A 19,847-nucleotide genomic window follows, 5' to 3' on the forward strand; every position below is an offset into this window, starting at 1 on the left:
CAGAGATGGAAAAATGGGGGTATAAATTGTCACACAAATAGCAGAAAAAGGAATGCCGATCTGAATGGAACAGAGAACGTACGAGAAAATAAGTGTGAAAAGGTAATTTACATACAAATAACCTTAAAAGAAAAGTGCTAAAGTATTTTTCTTGTTTTATTTGGCCAAGCAAAGAGTAAAACAGGTGAGTGAAAGATAAGAAATGTGAATCAAGGATTCCCCCGGTGAATCACCAAGATTAAAAATATATATATACGTATACCCCCCATAAATATGTAAAAGGCAATAAACCCATTAAAACCGGGAAATCTGTGTCACTTTAGATTTGAACCACTTGAACCATCATTTTATACTTTGGCTATTCAAAAATAGAAGATATACAAGCTCATGGCGCTTCACTTTGTGCCGCACTAGGAGCTTGTAGATCTGCCATTTTTGAAAAGTAGTGAGAATATGTGCAAATCTTTGAATACATATATGTTTTAATACATATCATTTAGGGGTCCTTCACACGAAAAGGTTTGAGCACCACTGACAGAGCAACATACGTTTTTTCCAAAAAACTGTTAGGATTTAGAATACATTTGTAGAATCGGCCTCAGGTCTTAAGGGGTTAACAATCCTGACATCTCTGTGCTGCCACCGCTATTGCACCCTGCTGACTGTGTTGCCACTGCTATTGCACCCTGCTGACTCACCTCACAGCCACTAAAGAGCCCCCACCTGGAGGACATAGTGCCTCCAACCTATAATACAAACTATTATGTGCCATTGAGAGGTTATGGGTATTATCTGCGACTCAACTATCCAACAGTACTGGTAGCACACTGTGTAGACCTCCTCTGGGTCTGGGGTGGTGGGGGCAGCCATGCCCATTCTGCTCTTAAACACATGGGCAGGCGCTGTAGTGACATTAACAGTACAGCTATGCATAATGAGCGAGCGCTCAGGTGTGTATACTGACTTTTGCGCGTGTCGGGAGACCTCAATTAATCGAGACGGAAATTGCCAGTTTCAAAAAACTTGTTGCCGTGTAATTTGTGCCGAGGAAGTGGCATAATGACATCCTTGGGTGCCTGAGCACGTTATTTCCAGTGGTGTGCCCTGGCGGAGGTGAGAGAGAGAGAGAGAGAGTGAGAGAGAGAGACAGAGAGAGAGAGACAGAGACAGAGACAGAGAGAGAGAGAGAGAGAGAGAGAGAGAGAGAGAGAGAGAGAGAGACAGAGACAGAGACAGAGACAGAGAGACAGAGAGATAGAGAGAGAGAGAGATGTGTTTGGAACCAAAATGCATAACCTTAGTGAGTGAAGGAGAAGATGAGAGAGAGGACAGAGATGGGAGTAATAATAATGCAATTATATATAAAAAATAAAGGCAAATAGGACTACACTATCTGTGCTATATGGGAACTACAGTACGTATGTGTGGAAATACGGCATTGAATGGCCACCAGTACCCCAAACGCCTCACAAGGCCTCTGCAAACGTAAAAGTTGTTACACACACACGCATATGTGGTCTAGGCTGTCATTTCGGCGTAACGTTAACATGATCGCATGTGTGATATCTGTGCTACACATTATTGCGTATATGCACTCATACGGCAAAACTATGACTACATCTATCTTCTACATCTGTAGTTAACTAACCCCAGAGGTCTACTTGGTCCCCTCCTTTTTCACTCCACGCCAAGTCTCTCCACCAGAAATAGCTGATCTACAAGCTCACAATGCTTGCGGATCTGCTATTTTTGCAGCGTGTCTGTCTGCCTATATTATGAAATACCCAGAATAGGGACACCAGGATTCAAGTGTTTAACTTAGTAAACCGTAGAAGCAGGTGTGGTGTTGAGTGAAGCTACAATGATCATCTGACACAGCACCTATAACACTTTCCAGTTGACATGGAGAGGCAGGTGTGGCACTGAGTGAACAGACAAGGATGAATTGGTACCCTGCCACATGCAGGTGTGAACTGTAAAGCACTACGATGATACACATATTACACATAAGCCTGTGCCGCTTGTGTATAGCAGCAAAATACACAGTGAAAAATAGTCATATTGACATCTTATCAGCAGTTCTTTACATATTTGATTCTTTTTCACTATTGTTTCAATGCATCAACAGAATATTTTATAGACAAGCGAAAGTAACATTTCCACGACTATTTTCCATTGTTAGTTGGCTTTTCAAAATGTTTTACACAGTGCAATGATGGTAGTGTTCTGTGCAGCCTAAACATTCTTTCAGTGTGTGTGTGTGTGTGTGTGTGTGTGTGTGTGTGTGTGTGTGTGTGTGTGTGTGTGTGTGTGTGTGTGTGTGTGTGTGTGTGTGTGTGTGTGTGTGTGTGTGTGTGTGTGTGTGTGTACTATCATGGTTGGACAGGGTTATGATTTCAGTAGCTTGCACCTGGCCCTTAATTGCGGTCAAGTTAATCCTGGGCTCACCTTCTCCCATGCGTTTGTAGGAAATTAGTATTAGATAAAACTGTTGCTTTGTTTGGGCATGTCAAAAAGTTTCAATCATTTTATTTAGCGCTAATCCAAATGAATCATCAATATAATTAATTTAATTTAATTTAATTGCTTCACACCTTCCTGCTTCACAGCGCTTTACTAAAAGCCACACTGCCACACCATTCTGCATTAACTAGATTCTACAAGACGTTCTAAATGATGCAGTACGTATTATGTCAGACACTGCTCCATATACAGCAGTGCAGAACGTGTGGCCATCGTAGCGCAATACTTGTAGATCTGCTATTTGTGCAGCGTGTCTGTCTGCCTGTATTATGAAATACCAAGAATTAATTTAATTGAATTGCTTCTCACCTTCCTGCTTCACAGCACTTTACTAAAAGCCACACCGCCACACCATTCTGCATTAACTAGATTCTACAAGACGTTCTAAATGTTGCATGTCAGACGCTGCCAGTGTTGGGAAAGTTCACTTTCTACATGAACTAGTTCAAAGTTCAGTTCACACATTTTAAAATTAACTAGTTCAGTTCATAGTTCATAATTAAACATGTTGAACTAAAGTTCATGGTTCCAAAAATCAACTAGTTTAGTTAATTTTGTTTTGTACATTGTGATTGCTTTACCATTTGTCACTTTTTCTTTTACTATTTTAATCAAATAAAATAAAACTAAGTTCATCTGTGCTGCTTATTATTACTTACGAAACATGTACCAATGCAAAATGTGCTTACCTGCTTGGCCCAAATGTTAACTAGGTGTCCGGAGTATTTGTGCAATGTATTAGACCATATTTTTCAATTAAGAAGTGTTTTAATCCCGCCTGTGGCCGATTCTGTCAGAAGTTCCCAATGGGCGGTAGTGACGGGGCGCGGAAATTGCACAAATTGCACAAATACTCATTGCACAAATACTCCGGACACCTAGTTAACATTTGGGGCAAGCGTGTAAGCACCTTATATTTTGCATTTGTGAGAGAGCGCCGTTCACAAACCCCAGAATGAACGCATTCACAATAACGTTCATGTAGCGGAAATACAGTACGTTCAGTTCACGTTCGCCCAAAACATGAACGAGTTCATGAACGATCGTTCATTGAACGCGTTCAGGCACAACACTGGACGCTACTCCATATAGTGCAGAACGTGTGGCCATCGTAGTACAATACTTGTAAATCTGCTATTTGTGCAGCGTGTCTGCATACCTATGTTATTAATACCAAGAATAGGGATGCCAGGATTCAAGTGTTTAACTTAGTAACGCATAGAAGCAGGTTGAGTGAAGCTACAATGATCACCTAACGATTTCCAATTAACATGCAGAGGCATGTGTGGCACTGAGTGAATAGACAAGGATGAATTGGTACCCTGCCACATGCAGGTGTGAACTGTAAAGCACTACGATGATACACATATTATATTACACATACGCCTGTGTATAGCAGCAAAATACAGAGTCAGAAACAGTCATATTGACATCTTATCAGCATTCTTTACATAATTGATTCCTTCTCACAATTGTTTCAATGCCTGCATCAAAATAATATTTTACAGACAAGCGAAAGTAACATTCTCCCATGCGTCTAATAACTGTAGGAAATTAGTATTATATTGTGATAAAACTGTTGCTTTGTTTGGGCAAAAAGTCTCAATCATTTTATTTAGCGTTAATCTAAACAAATCATCGATATGACTAATTTTAATTTAATTTAATTGCTTCACACCTTCCTGCTTCACAGCGCTTTACTAAAAGCCACACTGCCACACCATTCTGCATTAACTAGATTCTACAAGACATTCTAAATGTTGCAGCACGTATTATGTCAGACGCTGCTCCATATAGTGCAGAATGTGTGGCCATCGTAGCGCTTCACACAAAGCCACACCTCCACACCTGCCTCTGCATGTAACTAGCTTCTAAGATGTTCTAATGTGTGTGTGTGGTGTGTGTGTGTGTGTGCGTGCAGGCATGTGCGTGGGTAGTTAGTTAGGTTGGAGGTGGAGGCTTGTTCTGGCACATGGTTCACAGCCATGTGCGTTCCTATGTGGGCTTCCTGACTCCCAGCCTGACTACAGATGGCACAGCATCACAGCGCTCTGCTCAGCAGGCCCTCTGACACAAAACACGGGCCACACAGACACACGCACACGCACACGCACACACACACACACACACACACACACACACACACACACACACAGAGATGTGTGACTCGCATCCATCATGCAAAGCCTTGTTTTCATGCAATGTCATCTCCTGCAAAGTCGGGGTGCACATGCAGCGCGTATATGGCTGACATCGTATTTGTCCTGTGGTAAACTATTTCGCGGAGTTAAGTCACGTTGGGTCAGACAGCACACACTGGCAGGTGTCTTTGCCATGGGGGGTCTTGCTAACAGTGTGAGGAGGACAAATGACACAAGTACCTCACTGGGCAGAGAACACATGTGGTCCTGTCATTGTAAATAAGACATTAGTATAACAACAGTAGCCCAGGGCAAATGCTCCACAAAATGTGTGGGTGCATGAAGAAGTGCACGGTTTGCGCTTATACAGTATGTTACTGTTCATAAAAGAAGAACAAGTAATCAGTATGTGTGCCAGAAATTAAGAATCCAAACGTAACTATTTTATTTGTTTTGGTTTTGTTGTGTTGATTGTATTTCTCCTGTTTTTCAACCTGTCTGCTATGACACCTGCATTTCCCTCCAGGGATCAGCGGAGGTTCATATTATATTACTGTGCAATGCATCTATCTATTTCTATTTGACAGGGTACTTGTTACTTCAATCTTGCACTGTATTCATATTACACTAAATGTGTGGCCTTGGTGGCATATGGAACACTATCTTACTGTATGTCCATTACTATTGTACTGATACGACTAGTGCGTGCCGTGTACAGTAATTGTACCTGCACCAATGTCACTGACTCAAATGTATTTGCCATTATTGAGGTTGACAAATAAAGTGTGTACAGTATGATTCTTTCTGAAGCATTTCATTCAAAATATATGAACCAACAGCAATTTCATTATAATTACTTTTAGATAGTCTACTGTTATTATTTTGAGAAAGTATGTCATTATGTTTAGATGCTAAGCAATTATTTCGAGATAAGCAAGTCATTATTTTGAGAGGTTTCTCATTACTCTTGAGATAAAAAGTCATAATTTCGAGAATGTTTCTCATTATAATGACTTATACTGCATCTTTTTCCCCCATCTCATCGGTCGAAAACACGCTTCCATAATTTTGAGATGAATCCACTATAAAACCGGGAAAGCGTCTGTGTCATTATTTTAGATTTCTTTGGCTATTCAAAAATAGCAGATATACAAGCCCATAGCACGGCATCGAGTGCCGCGCTATGAGCTTGTGTATCTGCTATTTTTGAAACATTTTGAAAATGTGTGCAAATCTTTGAATACAGTATATATATTTTTAAAGGGATTCTAAGCAACATTAAGCCTAAATTAAAAACATATTTATATATATATATATTTTGCATTTTTTCCCCTCTATCAGCCAATATATAATGATGCTGGGGTGTTTTCCTGCATTGAAACACAGTCCTCTTTCTGAAATCCGTATTTTCCCTACAGTTTATGTTTGTCCGGGACGTAAAAGCACTGACGCGCATGTGCGCGTCCGTGTCCGTGTGAACTGTTCGAGTGAAACCGAATGGAACCGAGTTCCGCTGTCAAAAATGGAACGAGCCGCCATTGTTTTCTGTAGGCAGTTTTTACTTTTTACTTTCGGTTTTAAAACGCTCTCAAACTTCTTTTTTGAGGCACGGAATTTACTTTTAAGATATCGTTTGGATAGAATTTAGTTGTTTAACTTCATATATGTGGTCAATTTATCATGACAGAGCCTATTTAAAAATAAAAATTCAGAGAACCGGCAGGGGCGGCCAGTGACACGCATTGTATCCGAATAAAGCAACCTATTTTCGGCATGGCCCGTTTAGAAGTCTGCCCTGCGTCACCCCCTGGTGGTCGGGGAAACAAACTGCTGATGAGGAGGGGGGGTTCAGTTTAAGGGGTTCAAGTTCAGTTTATCTCTGAACTTGCCTACAATCCCTTTAAAGCGAACATTTGTAACTCAAATCTCCGCGTTTGGGGGTCCATGAAAAAGTTTGAGAACTTAAGTAGCAACATAAGTTTTAAAAAAAAGAAAAAAGGAAAAAAAATGATTTAGAAGACATTTGTAGAATCGGCCTCAGGTCTAAATGGGTTAAATCTCCTTTTTGACTCGGCAAGTATGCATGACACCCTCCCATGTACTGTACTGATATGTGTGCTCATCCATTACAGTACCTCTGCAGTAGGGGAGGGGGAAGTCCCAGGCCGCGGTGCCGGCAGAGGTGGCCAGGCAGGACAGGGTGGTGTGGCCCTCCAGCACGTAGCCCTGGCTGCAGCTGTAGCGGATCTTGTCTCCTATGTTGAAGGTGGAGCCCTGCTGGAGGCCATTGAGCAGCTGCCCAGGGTTCCCACATGTATAGCTGGGCAATGCTGGGGTGGTAGAGAGTGAGAGGGAGGGAGGTAGATGTAGGTAAAGAGTGAGAGGGAGGGAGGGAGGTAGAGGGAGGTAAAGAGTGCGAGGGAGGGAGAGAGGTAGAGATTGAGAGAGAGAGAGATGGAGGGAGACAGGAGAGACCAGGTTAATTAGTGAGTCCATGGTGCAGAGTTTGTGATCGCGCTATGCCGTGGTGACAATAACAATATTAAGCACTTAACCATTTAAACCCTATATACTTCACTGACCATGGTCCCCCAAGGGTTTCTACTTTGTCCTCTCCTCTTTCCCCTCTACAACAAATCTCTCACCGCGCGCAATGCGCGGTCAGCTTGTAGATCGGCTATTTTCACCACATGACACCGCACGACACCGCCTGTGCGACAGAGTAAAAATTAAGCATATTGGCCTAGGCTAGTTTTGAGAATTTTCCCCTATAGTGACATGCCAAAAATAGGGACATCAGGGTTAATGAAGTGAAAGGTATACGTATACTGTAGGGACAGAGTCCAGTGAAGTGTAATAGGGAGGATGGATACGAGTTCACAGATGTGCATACCCACAACTGCACACATATGCATAATACTCTAGAGATCCAGGAGAAAGGTGACATTATGTAATCCATGCAGAGAGACATTTTGCTATTTGCATTAGTTGAACTCTCTTTCAGCAAATGGCACGTTAAGGTAGCTGACTTTTAGTGCAAAGGTTGCCGGTTCAATCCTGGATACAGACATTGCCCAGTTCTGTCAACATGTCCCTGAGAAAGGACACCATAGCTTCCATTTATATGTGTAGGCATGCTCCAAGGACAGGTACTGAAAACTAGCTAACATTAGCTAAAAATACTGTGATAATACACAAAAGGCAGCTGCATGCAATTCATCCTTGTCTGTCTTTGCAAAATAAACTATTCGCATAAACATACATAGCCTATCTCAGCTATCATCAGCTAATATCCTGCCAGGGGAAATAGAATAAATAACCATTTCGGGTATAATGGTGTCTCAAACATCCAAAGCCTGACAATGTAGATAACGCTGGGAAATGATCCCAGACGCACTGCACGCACGCACATACACACACGCGCACACACACACACGTGGCGTCACAATCAGCCCACATGCATTCGTGTCACAGTTATACACACTCCCACGCTGTGAAGGAGCTGGCTAGAGCATGTGTTGGACTTTGGATGAAACTCTCTCACTCCACAGGGACTGGACCGGACTGAACTCTGGAGAGGGAGGGAGAGAGAGAGAGCGGGACAGAATTGCCCTCAAGACAGTAACCCGGCTTACTGGCAGCGCACCATCACACACATCATTGCATTCACAAACCATTCTACTGTACCGTATAGTCCGAGGAGGAGGGATGAAGCTCTGTCACTTTCAGGCTGTGCAAACCATGTCTGTGGGCTGGTCATGTTTGGCCTAGACTTCAAAGTATAAATCTCTTTCTCTCTCTTTTACTGATAAACAAACAAAAAGCACTACAAGACCAGACTTACCCCCATAACCAGTAAGAGCGATGCTTTAAAACCGCCTCCAATGCACAGCGGGAAAAGTCCACTGCAAAGCCACTTTTTTTACCAATCGACAAGGTTCAACAAGGACAATGTTTTCCAGGCTTTACTTTCCATAAAAGCCTGGTCTTTGGCAATAATTGGTCGGTAACTGATTTGACTGCCCACAGCTGGTGTCCAATAAGCTCATCAGGGGGGGAGTGATGATGCTGAGTCAACAACCATGACCTCCAAAGCCTCGATATAAAAACAAGGCGGTGAGCGAGGAGACAAAACCTTGGCAACATCAAAGTAGCTTATACTGCTTTCATGTGGTGTTGGATATACGGCCTACAAGCTCCCCTCCAGGAAGTGCCATATGAAGACCTCATTATGTCAGATAATCAGGATGCAACACAGAATGCAGTTACATCACAACTCAGGCATAGGCATAAACTGAGGTGGACATTTGGCAAAAAAAAACTCCCAACGCATTACGACACGTTGGGAGGTTGTATATCTTTCGCAGTATAGAGGGAAATACTAGGATCTAGTTGGGTTACTTGGGTGCCATATAGACCCACAGTATTATGGAGATCCGGAACTGTCGATCTGACCAAAATGCCCATATACTGTATGTTACATGACAATATGACCATTAAATCTGGTGCATTTTTTTTTTCTTGGACAGATCAAGGCAGTGTAATACCTTGAATTGTAAAAGCCCATGTCCAGCACAAATCGAGGAAGAACAGGCTCTTTGAAGAATGGACCACCAATTTTAATCTGATATATCAGACGCCAAATCAGCTTCTCACTGGAATGTAACAGTGGGAAAAGAGAGGGAATGCACTTTGATAACATTACTTTGATTACTCCTCTTTTGTGTACTTTTGTATGTCAAATCCTATCCAAAGATGTTTCAACTGGTAAACAGAGAGAGAGCGAGAGAGAGACAGAGAGAGAGAGAGAGAGAGAGAGAGAGAGAGAGCAACACCTCCACTGTCAGACAGACTTATCCCCTTCAGTCTCCACCGTGGCGTAGCCTTTTTTCTGACCAGCCAGGGCCACCTTAACACAACTTCCCACCCAGTGCTAACAGATTAGCATAGAAGCAAGGTCTAATGGTTCATTAGCATATTTGCCGACAGGGCCTAGACATTCATTACAGCAATAAAGCCACAGGTAGCCCTGGTGGAGAGACATGGTAACTACTCCCCTTGTGTGTGTGTTTTTTCCCCTTCTAAGGATTATTTTCTAAGTAACCCTTCTAATGTCAAAAGACACTGAATCAGCAACAGGAATTTGGACTAAGGAGGATAATGGGTAAGTTGGTGGTGTGTATGGATATAATGTGCATAGTGTGCGTGGTAAGGAAATAAGTGATGAGACAGTACAAATGAGAGCAGTGAGATATGGGAGGGACAGAGCCAAGGAGGGAACATGGACTTCAAGGGATAAGTGTGTGTGTGTGTGTGTGTGTGTGTGTGTGTGTGTGTGTGTGTGTGTGTGTGTGTGTGTGTGTGTGTGTGTGTGTGTGTGTGTGTGTGTGTGTGTGTGTGTGTGTGTCTCTCTCAGAGAGAGAGAGAGAGAGAGAGAGAGAGAGAGAGAGAGAGAGAGATGAGCAGGATGACTGATTTCATTACATTAGTACTGATTGAGAGCACAGGGCTTTCAGACCAGGGTTGTGTGAGTGTGTGTCGCATGCTTGCACTTAGTGAGTGAGTGTGTGTGTGTGTGTGTGTGTGTGTGTGTGTGTGTGTGTGTGTGTGTGTGTGTGTGTGTGTGTGTGTGTGTGTGTGTGTGTGTGTGTGTGTGTGTGTGTGTGTGTGTGTGTGTGTGTGTGTGTGTGTGTGTGTGTGTGTGTGTGTGTGTGCGCGCGCGCGCGCGCACAATGTGTGATATTCTCATCACACTCCCCATTTGAGGTTATTAGTTTGGGCAGTAAATGAAGTCTAATAGTGTCATTAATGGTTCAGTCCCTGGACAAAGCACTGCTCAGAGCACTGAAGAAGCAGACATGCATTCAACAGACCGAGTTGTTTAACTCAATATAACATCAAAAGTAACAAAACAATCAGAAATTGTACTCACATACTTAGCTGTACACAACTCTGGAAATGATCATTGGGATTTTTTTTCTGTTCCAAGATAACAATTTCCATGATAACAGAGTGATAAAGAACTTTGTCACGGCAATGAATGTCTGTAATACAGGCATTAATTGTTTCACATACATAAATAATGTACAGTGTGTGTGTGTGTGTGTGTGTGTGTGTGTGTGTGTGTGTGTGTGTGTGTGTGTGTGTGTGTGTGTGTGTGTGTGTGTGTGTGTGTGTGTGTGTGTGTGTGTGTGTGTGTGTGTGTGTGTGTGTGTGTGTGTGTGAGAGTAACACAGCAACCAGTGTATATTAAGGTTGTAGGCCTGTAGGGATGCACAGCAGCAGTGAATGGAAAACACAATAACCACACTACGTTATTTAAACTCATTTGTCACAATCTATTCCATGCCTTCCATGTGGGCTACAGTATATCTTTACAAGACAGAGAGCGGGTCAGATCGAGACAGAGGAAAAGAAACAATCAAACAAACACGCACACAGACAAAGGAGCTTGAAAGCCATAATGAGAAAACAATTTTGAATATTTTGCCCGGTAACTCCGCCATTAGTCTCCATTAATGGCCCTCCCCCCCACACACCACCCCTTCATACATCAAAATTATTACACAGATCATTTTGCAAAATTTGGCAGAGGTTTATAGCCTTTAAGGAATGTCTTGAGAGATGAGCTAATGGCTTCCGTCCCACGTGGGAGCGGAGGAGGCTTCCTTAAGGGGCTCCTGCTTCTACTGTCATGTGTGTTACCACCCCCCCACCCCCCGGCAGCCCTGGGGCGTCTGTAATGGCAGGTCCATAAGTCACTGGAGTGGGAGTCTGTGACACAGCTCGTCCCTGGGGCCCGGGTGCTTTAAGCACTTCCACTGCTGAAACGGCAAAGGATGTTCCTCGTCCATCAATGCAGCACACCCTGTGGCCCCCACTGTAGCTGGGGCCCCGCACGCCCCTGCATGCACACCCACGGACGTGCACATGCAAGACTTGCGTGCATGAGCACACATGCACGTACACTGGCTTGACCCTGCTTATCTTCACACGAACATGCGCACACGCACGCACACGCGCACGCACACACACGCACACACACACACACACACTTGTGCATAGACAACAAATGAGCGTTGCCATCGATCATGCCATTCCTCTCTTTCATTGTCTGCATACTGTTCATTTGTCTCCTACTTCCCCTCTGTCCCTCTGTTTCCCGGTGTCAAGGACAGGGGGACGGAGAAGACGGAGAGGTCGTCCAGCCCTCCTGTTTCCCGGTATCGAGGACGGGGGACGGAGAAGACGGAGAGGAACCGAGATGCTCCCTCGTGGCCTGAACTTTGACCCTAATAAGAGTGATGGTCTCTCTTCTTGGGATACTTTGTGTCTGTTCCCCAATTTGTCATAGTTTTTTTTTCCTTCTCTCTGGCGAGGAAAAGGTGAATATTAATATACCCCGGGCCCTACACCCTTACATACGGTAGAACACATTTGTCACAAAATGGCCCCTGAAATAGCTTATGCTGCAGGATAGAAGAATCGTAAACGTGTGGGACTGCGTAATGAGAAGAGATGTAGCGTGCGGTATGGCAGATAGGAGAAAATAGAATTGAAGGATTCCCAACTAGGCCTCATTTAATTTCTAGGAAAGGGTAGACGCAGTATGCTCTGTCATAATCAAAATATGGCAGGGGAGTGGGTAGAGGTTAAGACAGAGACACAGAGAATGAAATAGAGGCTAAAATTGAGACGTACATCAAGAGCGAGAGAAAAAGAGGAGTGGCTGATGGAGACACACAGAGAGAGAGGTGTGCAGGGGATAGGTGGAAAGACAGTTGTGTCTTAACCACTTTCTGGGGCTAACATTCGCCGAAAATAGCCGAATGGGTTGTGAGCTAGTATTTTCAGTGAAGATATACAGTGTAGAGTGAAAGCAGAAGGGGCGTTTTATAGAGCCCATGGGACTCCAGTCAACTTTGTATGGGGTTTAAGGCTACACAATACAACTTTTTGTGAGTGTGTGTGAATAAAACTTTATTTTGACCAATCAGTATGGTAGAGTGTGTTAATCCTCCTATAATTTGACTTGGCGGTGGGTGGTTGATGTCTTGGTGTCTTGGAGCGCGCGACTGTTGCCGTGGCTGTTTGGTGCGCGCGCTCGCTCGCGACACACACAGCTCCGTGGTCTGTGTGTGTGTGTGTGTGCGTGCGCTCGCGACACACTGTTGTCGTGTTGCCGTCTGCGTCACGCTCGCTCGCGACGGCTCGCGCCTGTGTGTTCGCGCGACGGTCGTGTGTGTGTGCGCGCGTGACGGCTCGCGCTAAACTGTGTGCATCATGTGTCAAACAATGGGAGATGACGTTGCCAGGTTTCGCACCAGAAACAAGCAGCAAGGTCTGTACTTTCGCCTGCGCCCTTCACCGGGGCTTGGCTGCTCATATCCCCCTACGGGTATGGTCTAGTACAATGTAACTAACCCAACTGCAGAGATGCTCATAGGCCTGCGTCCTGCGTCTCTGACGCACCATATTGAAAAAGGACGCATTCACGGCACCCTCGTTGCGTCCATGGGACGCACTACAATTTAGCGGAAATTACCGCGGATTTGAAGGCCATCCGTGGATTTCAAAGCCGTCCGCGGATTACAAGGCATAGTGCAGAAAACAAGAAAAATCTCGGTAAAACACCGCCGTATGGAGAAGTATTCTCTCTCTGTCTCAGGGCATTGCGAGCTGCTGCTAGAGGGAGAGAGTGAAAGTGCTGCGCAACTTACAGCCCAACTTCAAAGCAAGTTAACGATGGCTCGTTGACCCCAATTTGACCACTAGGCAATCAACACTGAACAGCACTAATTAATGGCAGCTGTGATTCTTGTGTCTTTCCGTGCAGCCAGATATCAAATAATTCCCTGTAGAGCAGGGGTCTTCAGTGTTTTCAGGCCAAGGACCCCCTAGTTGAGAGAGAGATGAAGCAGGGACCCCCTCTATATTGTATAAAATTGTGTTTCAGATAAACTTTTGCTGCTCTTTTTTCCCTTTACACACCTATAACTCCAAAAATAGCAGATCTACAAGCTCACAAGTGTGAGCTTGTAGATCTGCTATTTTTGGCTAAAGTTCTCCTCAGAAAAGGGATACTAGGATTCAAGTGGTTAATGTAAAAAAAAAAATCAAGTACTACAAGTACTACAAGTACTAGTTGTCGGATTTGGAATTGTGTACTTTTCTTTCAGATACATGTTCTACATGAATATAACCATATAAGATGAAACACGAGTTAAACGCTGTGCATTTTTGTGGGACCCATAAAATGTCCCTGGGACCCATCTAAAAGACCACCCTTGCATCCCAGGACCCATTGCATTGAAAACCTAGCAACATCACTGCAACTGTGGGGGTTGTATTTGGTCTCCCTGCACTCCTATTGAGAAATGTAGATCCTGTGGTAGGATGTGACCATTCCTGGTTGACAAGTGGCACTGCCTGAAGGTCAAATTCTCCTGACTAAGAAAGGTGTGTTGTCATAGCTCAGTGGTAAAACATTTCAGCACTTGCGGGTTTGAATCTCGGGTAGTGCGTGAAAAGTTACATTGTGCAGCTTTAAGCGGTTAACACCCTCCATCCTCTATCCATCGCTTAACCACTCTGCCGACTGCCGTGTGTCAACAGAGCTGATGGCTTGATGTAGCGAACACGCAAGACAAACGCTTAAACACACACACACGCACACAGGAGGGAGCAAACGCACATCATACACACGCACAAAAGCATACACATAGACACACATAGACACTGCGACAGAAGAGAGAGCAGCAAATGCACACACTGTACACCTTCGTTCTTCTCTCCCTATCCCGTCCCCGTGGAAAATAAACAACACTGAACAGAGAGGGGAGGCATTATGAGGGATAGTGATAGAGACTGACTCATACTTTGAAAGTAGGGATACAGCAGCTTCTAAAAGAGTGAGAGAGAGAGGGGGGGTGGGGGTGATGAGAGAATAAAAGACAGGTAGACAGTTGGCAAGAACAAACAATTACGGTGCTGTTGCGAGATGCAGCGCCTAGCCATCAAGTGATTGAAGCTACAAGCTACAGTACACCACCCTGGTGCTCCTTCAGTGGGAAAGTGAGCAGGAGACACAGATCGGATAAAGACAGTCTGACAGAGTCCAACTTAGAGGAATGCAACCTTATTTGTTCTCAATCGAATACTTGTCGTTACTTTGGTCAGTGTTGCTTTACTTACTCTCTTCTTTTGCATTTGTCTCAATCCCCCCCGCCCCGCCCCACCTGCCCACAACCGCCGTCTCCCCCTTCCTTCGTCTCCGTCTCTCGGGCTATGCATTCCGAAGTGACATTGTGAGATCGATCTCAACACACAGGCGCATTAGTTCAATAAGCAGTTTCTGCTTTGTCAAGCAGCAGTTCAATCAATGCCTCGTGTTCCCTACACATGGGCCAGACAATGGCTGGCAACTCCCACCGCTTCCGTGTGCAGGGGCTGAGGGAGGCACGAATCAACTCTTCCCGTCTTTCTATGGCATGCATGCTAGACAAATAATACACAGCGGGCTGAGGTATGTGTGTGTGTGTGTGTGTGTGTGTGTGTGTGTGTGTGTGTGTGTGTGTGTGTGTGTGTGTGTGTGTGTGTGTGTGTGTGTGTGTGTGTGTGTGTGTGTGTGTGTGTGAAGATAAGCAGGGCCAAGCCAGCGTATGTGTGTTTACTGTACGTTCAAAACTAATATGAACTGAAGTTTGAGAATCACTTTCTGACATGTACTATAATACCACTGGAACAAAGATACATTGCTGGGTAAAACATGAACGTAAATTGCATGCGAGACTAGGCATTTGGGCATGATAGAATATTGTATTTGAGACACACAGAAACAATACATAATCCATCTGCAGGCTGGAAGACCGTCTAATTTAACTCAACTAGAGTCTCTCTCTCTCTCTCTCTCTCTCTCTCTCTCTCTCTCTCTCTCTCTCTCTCTCTCTCTCTCTCTCTCTCTCTCTCTCTCTCTCTCTCTCTCTCTCTCTCTCTCTCTCTCTCTCTCTCTCTCTCTCTCTCTCTCTCTCTCTCTAAGGAGCTACACTTACTGGCATCATAATTGGACACTCCATCATCATGCAAATAGATTTTTCACCTTTCTATTAGTTTTATTTCTGCAGTCCATCAGCAACATACTGTGGACGGTTTTGAAGAAAGGTTGTCTGACTACATACGCATCCAGATGGCAATTAATTAATGGAGAGAGAAAGTATACAGATTATGTCAAGGTATGTCGGAGGTTGATGTAAACAAACAGTGAAGATCCGAGGTAATATCACCGTTCCAGCAGTGTGTACCGTGGGCAGGTAATTCGTAGAACTAATGGGCCTCATTCACTAAGCTGTTCGTCAATTTCCGACAATATTAGCGTGTAAAGAGTGGTGTATGATTGGAAAACCAGTCAGATTGAAAAAGGAGTGCTCTTTTTCTTCAAATTCACCTCCCTGGACACAGCTCGATTTCATCCATACTGTATCCTCATCAGACTTATTAGGATATTGTGTGGCGTTCATGTGATCAATATTATAAATGAATAGCACAACATCGGAGATGTGCCTATTGCCTCCTGCAACATATTGCATGATAGTCGAAATAAGCAAAATTGTGGCCAAACTGGCAGAAATGGCATACATACTGAGGGACCTAATAATTCAGCTCAAAATGTGTCAAATGAAAATAAAAATAAAATCAGTTTGAATTTGCATCATGTCTATAATATGCATCCAAATAATAGATTGTTTAATATATATTTTTATTTTATTTTATGACAAATAGGGCACATAAATATTTTATTTGGGGTTTGGCACTATAGTAATTGATTTTGCATGAAGAATAAGGCATTCTAATAACATATATGCAATGTTTGAGCCATAGAAGTCTGCTCCCGAGCAGACGTGAGTTTGAGTGTATATCCGGCATCCACTAAAATCCACAAGAAATGTGTATGAATCAGACAGTACATGGTAGTGATGCGCGGGTTGACCCGTAACCCGCGGGACCCGCGGGTCAACCCGCGGCGCGGGTGGGTCAAGTCAGAATTTCGGAGAAAATGATGCGGGCTGCGGGTGAGCGGGTCACGCGCTCTCACACGCAAAAAAAATAATAATAACATGCTCTTGTTTTGTCTTTATTCCTAATAAGAATAAGAATAATAACAATAAAACAGTTTGAATACACTTGGGGATTATTTTCTAACCATAATTTTACAGAATTAAAAAAAAATCGCGGCGCGGGTTGAGCCATAGATTTATATATGGGTTTGCGGGGCGGGCTGAGGCGGGTTGCGTTCCGTGGCGGGGCGGGGCGGGTCATGAAAAAACCCGACCCGCGCATCACTAGTACATGGAAAGGTTTGGATACTGAATGCGCATAGTCAAAATTAGTGCGTAGACGAGCTTAGTGAATGAGGCCTATTGTCTCTTACTGTATGTAAGCACCGTCATGATGCACGGTTATGACATTGCATTCACACTCAACAATGCGGGAATTCTAACAAGGTAGGGGGACGACGGGACGTGCTATTGATGATAAAAAATACTATTCGTAATCGGCACACAGTCCCAGAGGATACCAAAATATACCAGTAAATTGCAGCCATTTCAAGCGAGTGGGAACAGGCTTTTAGTTGGTCTCTTGCAATGTGATAGCTGTCTGTTTCTAGTGCTATTGATCTGTTTGGGTTTAGCATGGTTACCCCAGGCCTCAAGAGCTGTGTCACTCACATAACCTTTCCAATTCCAGTAGGCTGCCCTGTTCCGTGCAACGTGTTAACACAACCCGACTTGTCCCCTCTGGACCAAAACACAGGTGCCACTTGCTAAAGTGAGAGGGAAAGTGGGGAAATCTGCTTGGGTGCATTTCTGTGGATGTGTACATTTGTTTGCATGCACAAAGTAAAAAGCCTGTCTTGGGATGAAGGGTTTGAATTGAGACTCCCTATATTCAACGGCATAAGGAAGGGGAGTGAGGTTTATTTCCACAGGGTCTTAATCAAACCAAATGCGCAATTAAGGTTACTTTAGGCTCTGCGCCACTGCTCTGTAATGGTGTGTCCCCATCTGCCCTCTGAGTGACATAACGAGTCACTAATTGCCTGAAATCCTGCCGGATGAGAATTTGGATAACAACTAATTTCCTCTGTCTGCATGAGAGAAGCTGCACTTGGTCTTTCACCCTGAAGATATAAAATAAAAACGAGACGAGGGATAGTGATTTTTGCATGTGTGTGTGTGTGTGTGTGTGTGTGTGTGTGTGTGTGTGTGTGTGTGTGTGTGTGTGTGTGTGTGTGTGTGTGTGTGTTTGTAAGAGAGAGAGAGAGAAAGTGTGTTCTTGCGTGCGTGCGTGCGTGCGTGCGTGCGTGCGTGCGTGCGTGCGTGCGTGCGTGCGTGCGTGCGTGCGTGCGTGCGTTCACAACTGATGTTACTTTGAGGCTTATTTGTCTGTGGTATTAGAGGTTCTACTTTTTCAGGTACCTACAAGGGCACGATTATGGAATGAGATTAAGAGTATGCACGTTTATACAGTCTCTCTTTCTCTCTCTTCTGTCTCTCCCTCCCTCCCTCACAGAAAGCACTCTTGATATCCTCATTTCCCACACACACATCAGCAGCAGGTGCAGTAAAAAAGGGCCAGTTGTTATGTGGGAGGCGCTGGAGTGTGAAGGAGAGCTCATACAGAATTGATGTCTGCCGATATTGTGTGTGAAATGCAATAATGTGCCATTCAGCCGCCACTGTACTATAGATGAGACTAAACTAAGAGGGATTTGTGGGGTGGGGTGGGGTGTTCCAGAGACATCGAGTAAAGCAAGACGAGAGAGGAGGATGGGGGGAAAGAGAGAGAGAGAGAGAGAGAGATGGGAGGGAGAGATTGAGAGGACAAGAGAACAGTATATCCGCATACAGCCCAGACTATGTCCGTCTTGCAGTGTTTGAGATCTCCCAGCTTTGCTCACTGATCTCAACTTTGACTTCCCTCTTTGAACAAGGAACATCACCGGCTCCCTATTACACACCAAAGTGAATAGACTCTGTGTTGCATGTTTGCAAGAAAAAAAACATATTAGACAGAACCAGAGCAGATGTGAGAGTGCAGGTGTAGACTCTGTTACGTATATAAACCGCATAGATGCATACAGAGGAACACTTGTTTCCTTACATTGATTCGCAGACGGGCTAATCTGTGAGGTTGGATTATTTTTTTAAGCTTTCCAATGGGTGATAAACCTAACCATGTCTCATGCCCATGAACATGGGAATGATGCATTATTTATTTACTTTTTGCCTAATTCCCTTATTCCCTTATTCGTCTCCTCCACCAGACCAGCTCTCTCTCTCTCTCCCTCTCTCTCTGGGTTGCCTTGGCAACAGCCGAGGTCCACCTGGGAGGTAGTGGATGGAAGAGTGATGGTGCATAATCGTGCAGGTGTGTGGAAATGAAGAAAAAAATGTGAGTTTACCTATTTCCCCCTTTAGTAAGTAAATAAGTAAAAAAGTAAGTAACTAAACTAATACCCTCAACATGTACTAATACCCTCAACATGTACTAATACCCTCAACACATAGCAACACTCTCAAAGTGTACTAACATATTAATACCCTCAACACGTACCAACACCCTAAACACATAACAACAGCCTCAACACGTCTTAACCCCTGGACTTCATTTGACACAGATGACCTTGCATCTGTGACACAGTTTTGTCCTGTCATCCCTGTGGGGACCATTTCAGAAGCGGAGCATCAGTGGCATGGAACAGCAGTGGGCCTACAGGAAATATCCTTCTACATTAAGTTTGCCTTTGATAATGACCATTAATTATTAAAAAGAAAAGTGGACAGTTAATAAATGCACACACATTCGGTGAGCCCCCGAGAACTCTCACAGTGTAGATGGCAGTGAAAGTCTGTGTAAATTACAACCTGGACCTTATGTAACTACGGTCATTCACAATATCAGCGTCACACTGTAACCTAAAACTCATTCTGAATCTGATGTGTGCCTTGTCAGCTGTGGTTACATGAGCCAATTTAATCCATTCTTAATTAAATGAATCCAATTGACGATTCATTTAGATGAGTGCTGAATACAATTATCGGATAATATGTCCCGGTTACTCCACACAATAGTAATAATTGTCTAGAATCGATCAATATTTTTGGTTATTTCTCCTATTTGAGA

At 44.0% G+C, this 19,847-nt stretch overlaps 1 protein-coding gene across 1 annotated transcript in view; it reads right to left on the reverse strand.

Moving 5' to 3' along the window:
• Positions 1-19,847, reverse strand: part of csmd2 (CUB and Sushi multiple domains 2) — a gene marked incomplete at both ends in the record, with an annotated part of 366,782 nt that overhangs the window by 270,840 nt on the left and 76,095 nt on the right. Inside the window, one exon of the mRNA XM_084080385.1 lies at positions 6,800-6,994. Coding sequence (XP_083936511.1) covers positions 6,800-6,994 — 195 coding nt within the window. The remainder of the gene's footprint in view (positions 1-6,799; positions 6,995-19,847) is intronic.

The sequence above is a fragment of the Gymnoscopelus microlampas genome (assembly GCF_963454915.1).
Source record: "Gymnoscopelus microlampas genome assembly, chromosome: 15".
Taxonomy (NCBI): domain Eukaryota; kingdom Metazoa; phylum Chordata; class Actinopteri; order Myctophiformes; family Myctophidae; genus Gymnoscopelus; species Gymnoscopelus microlampas.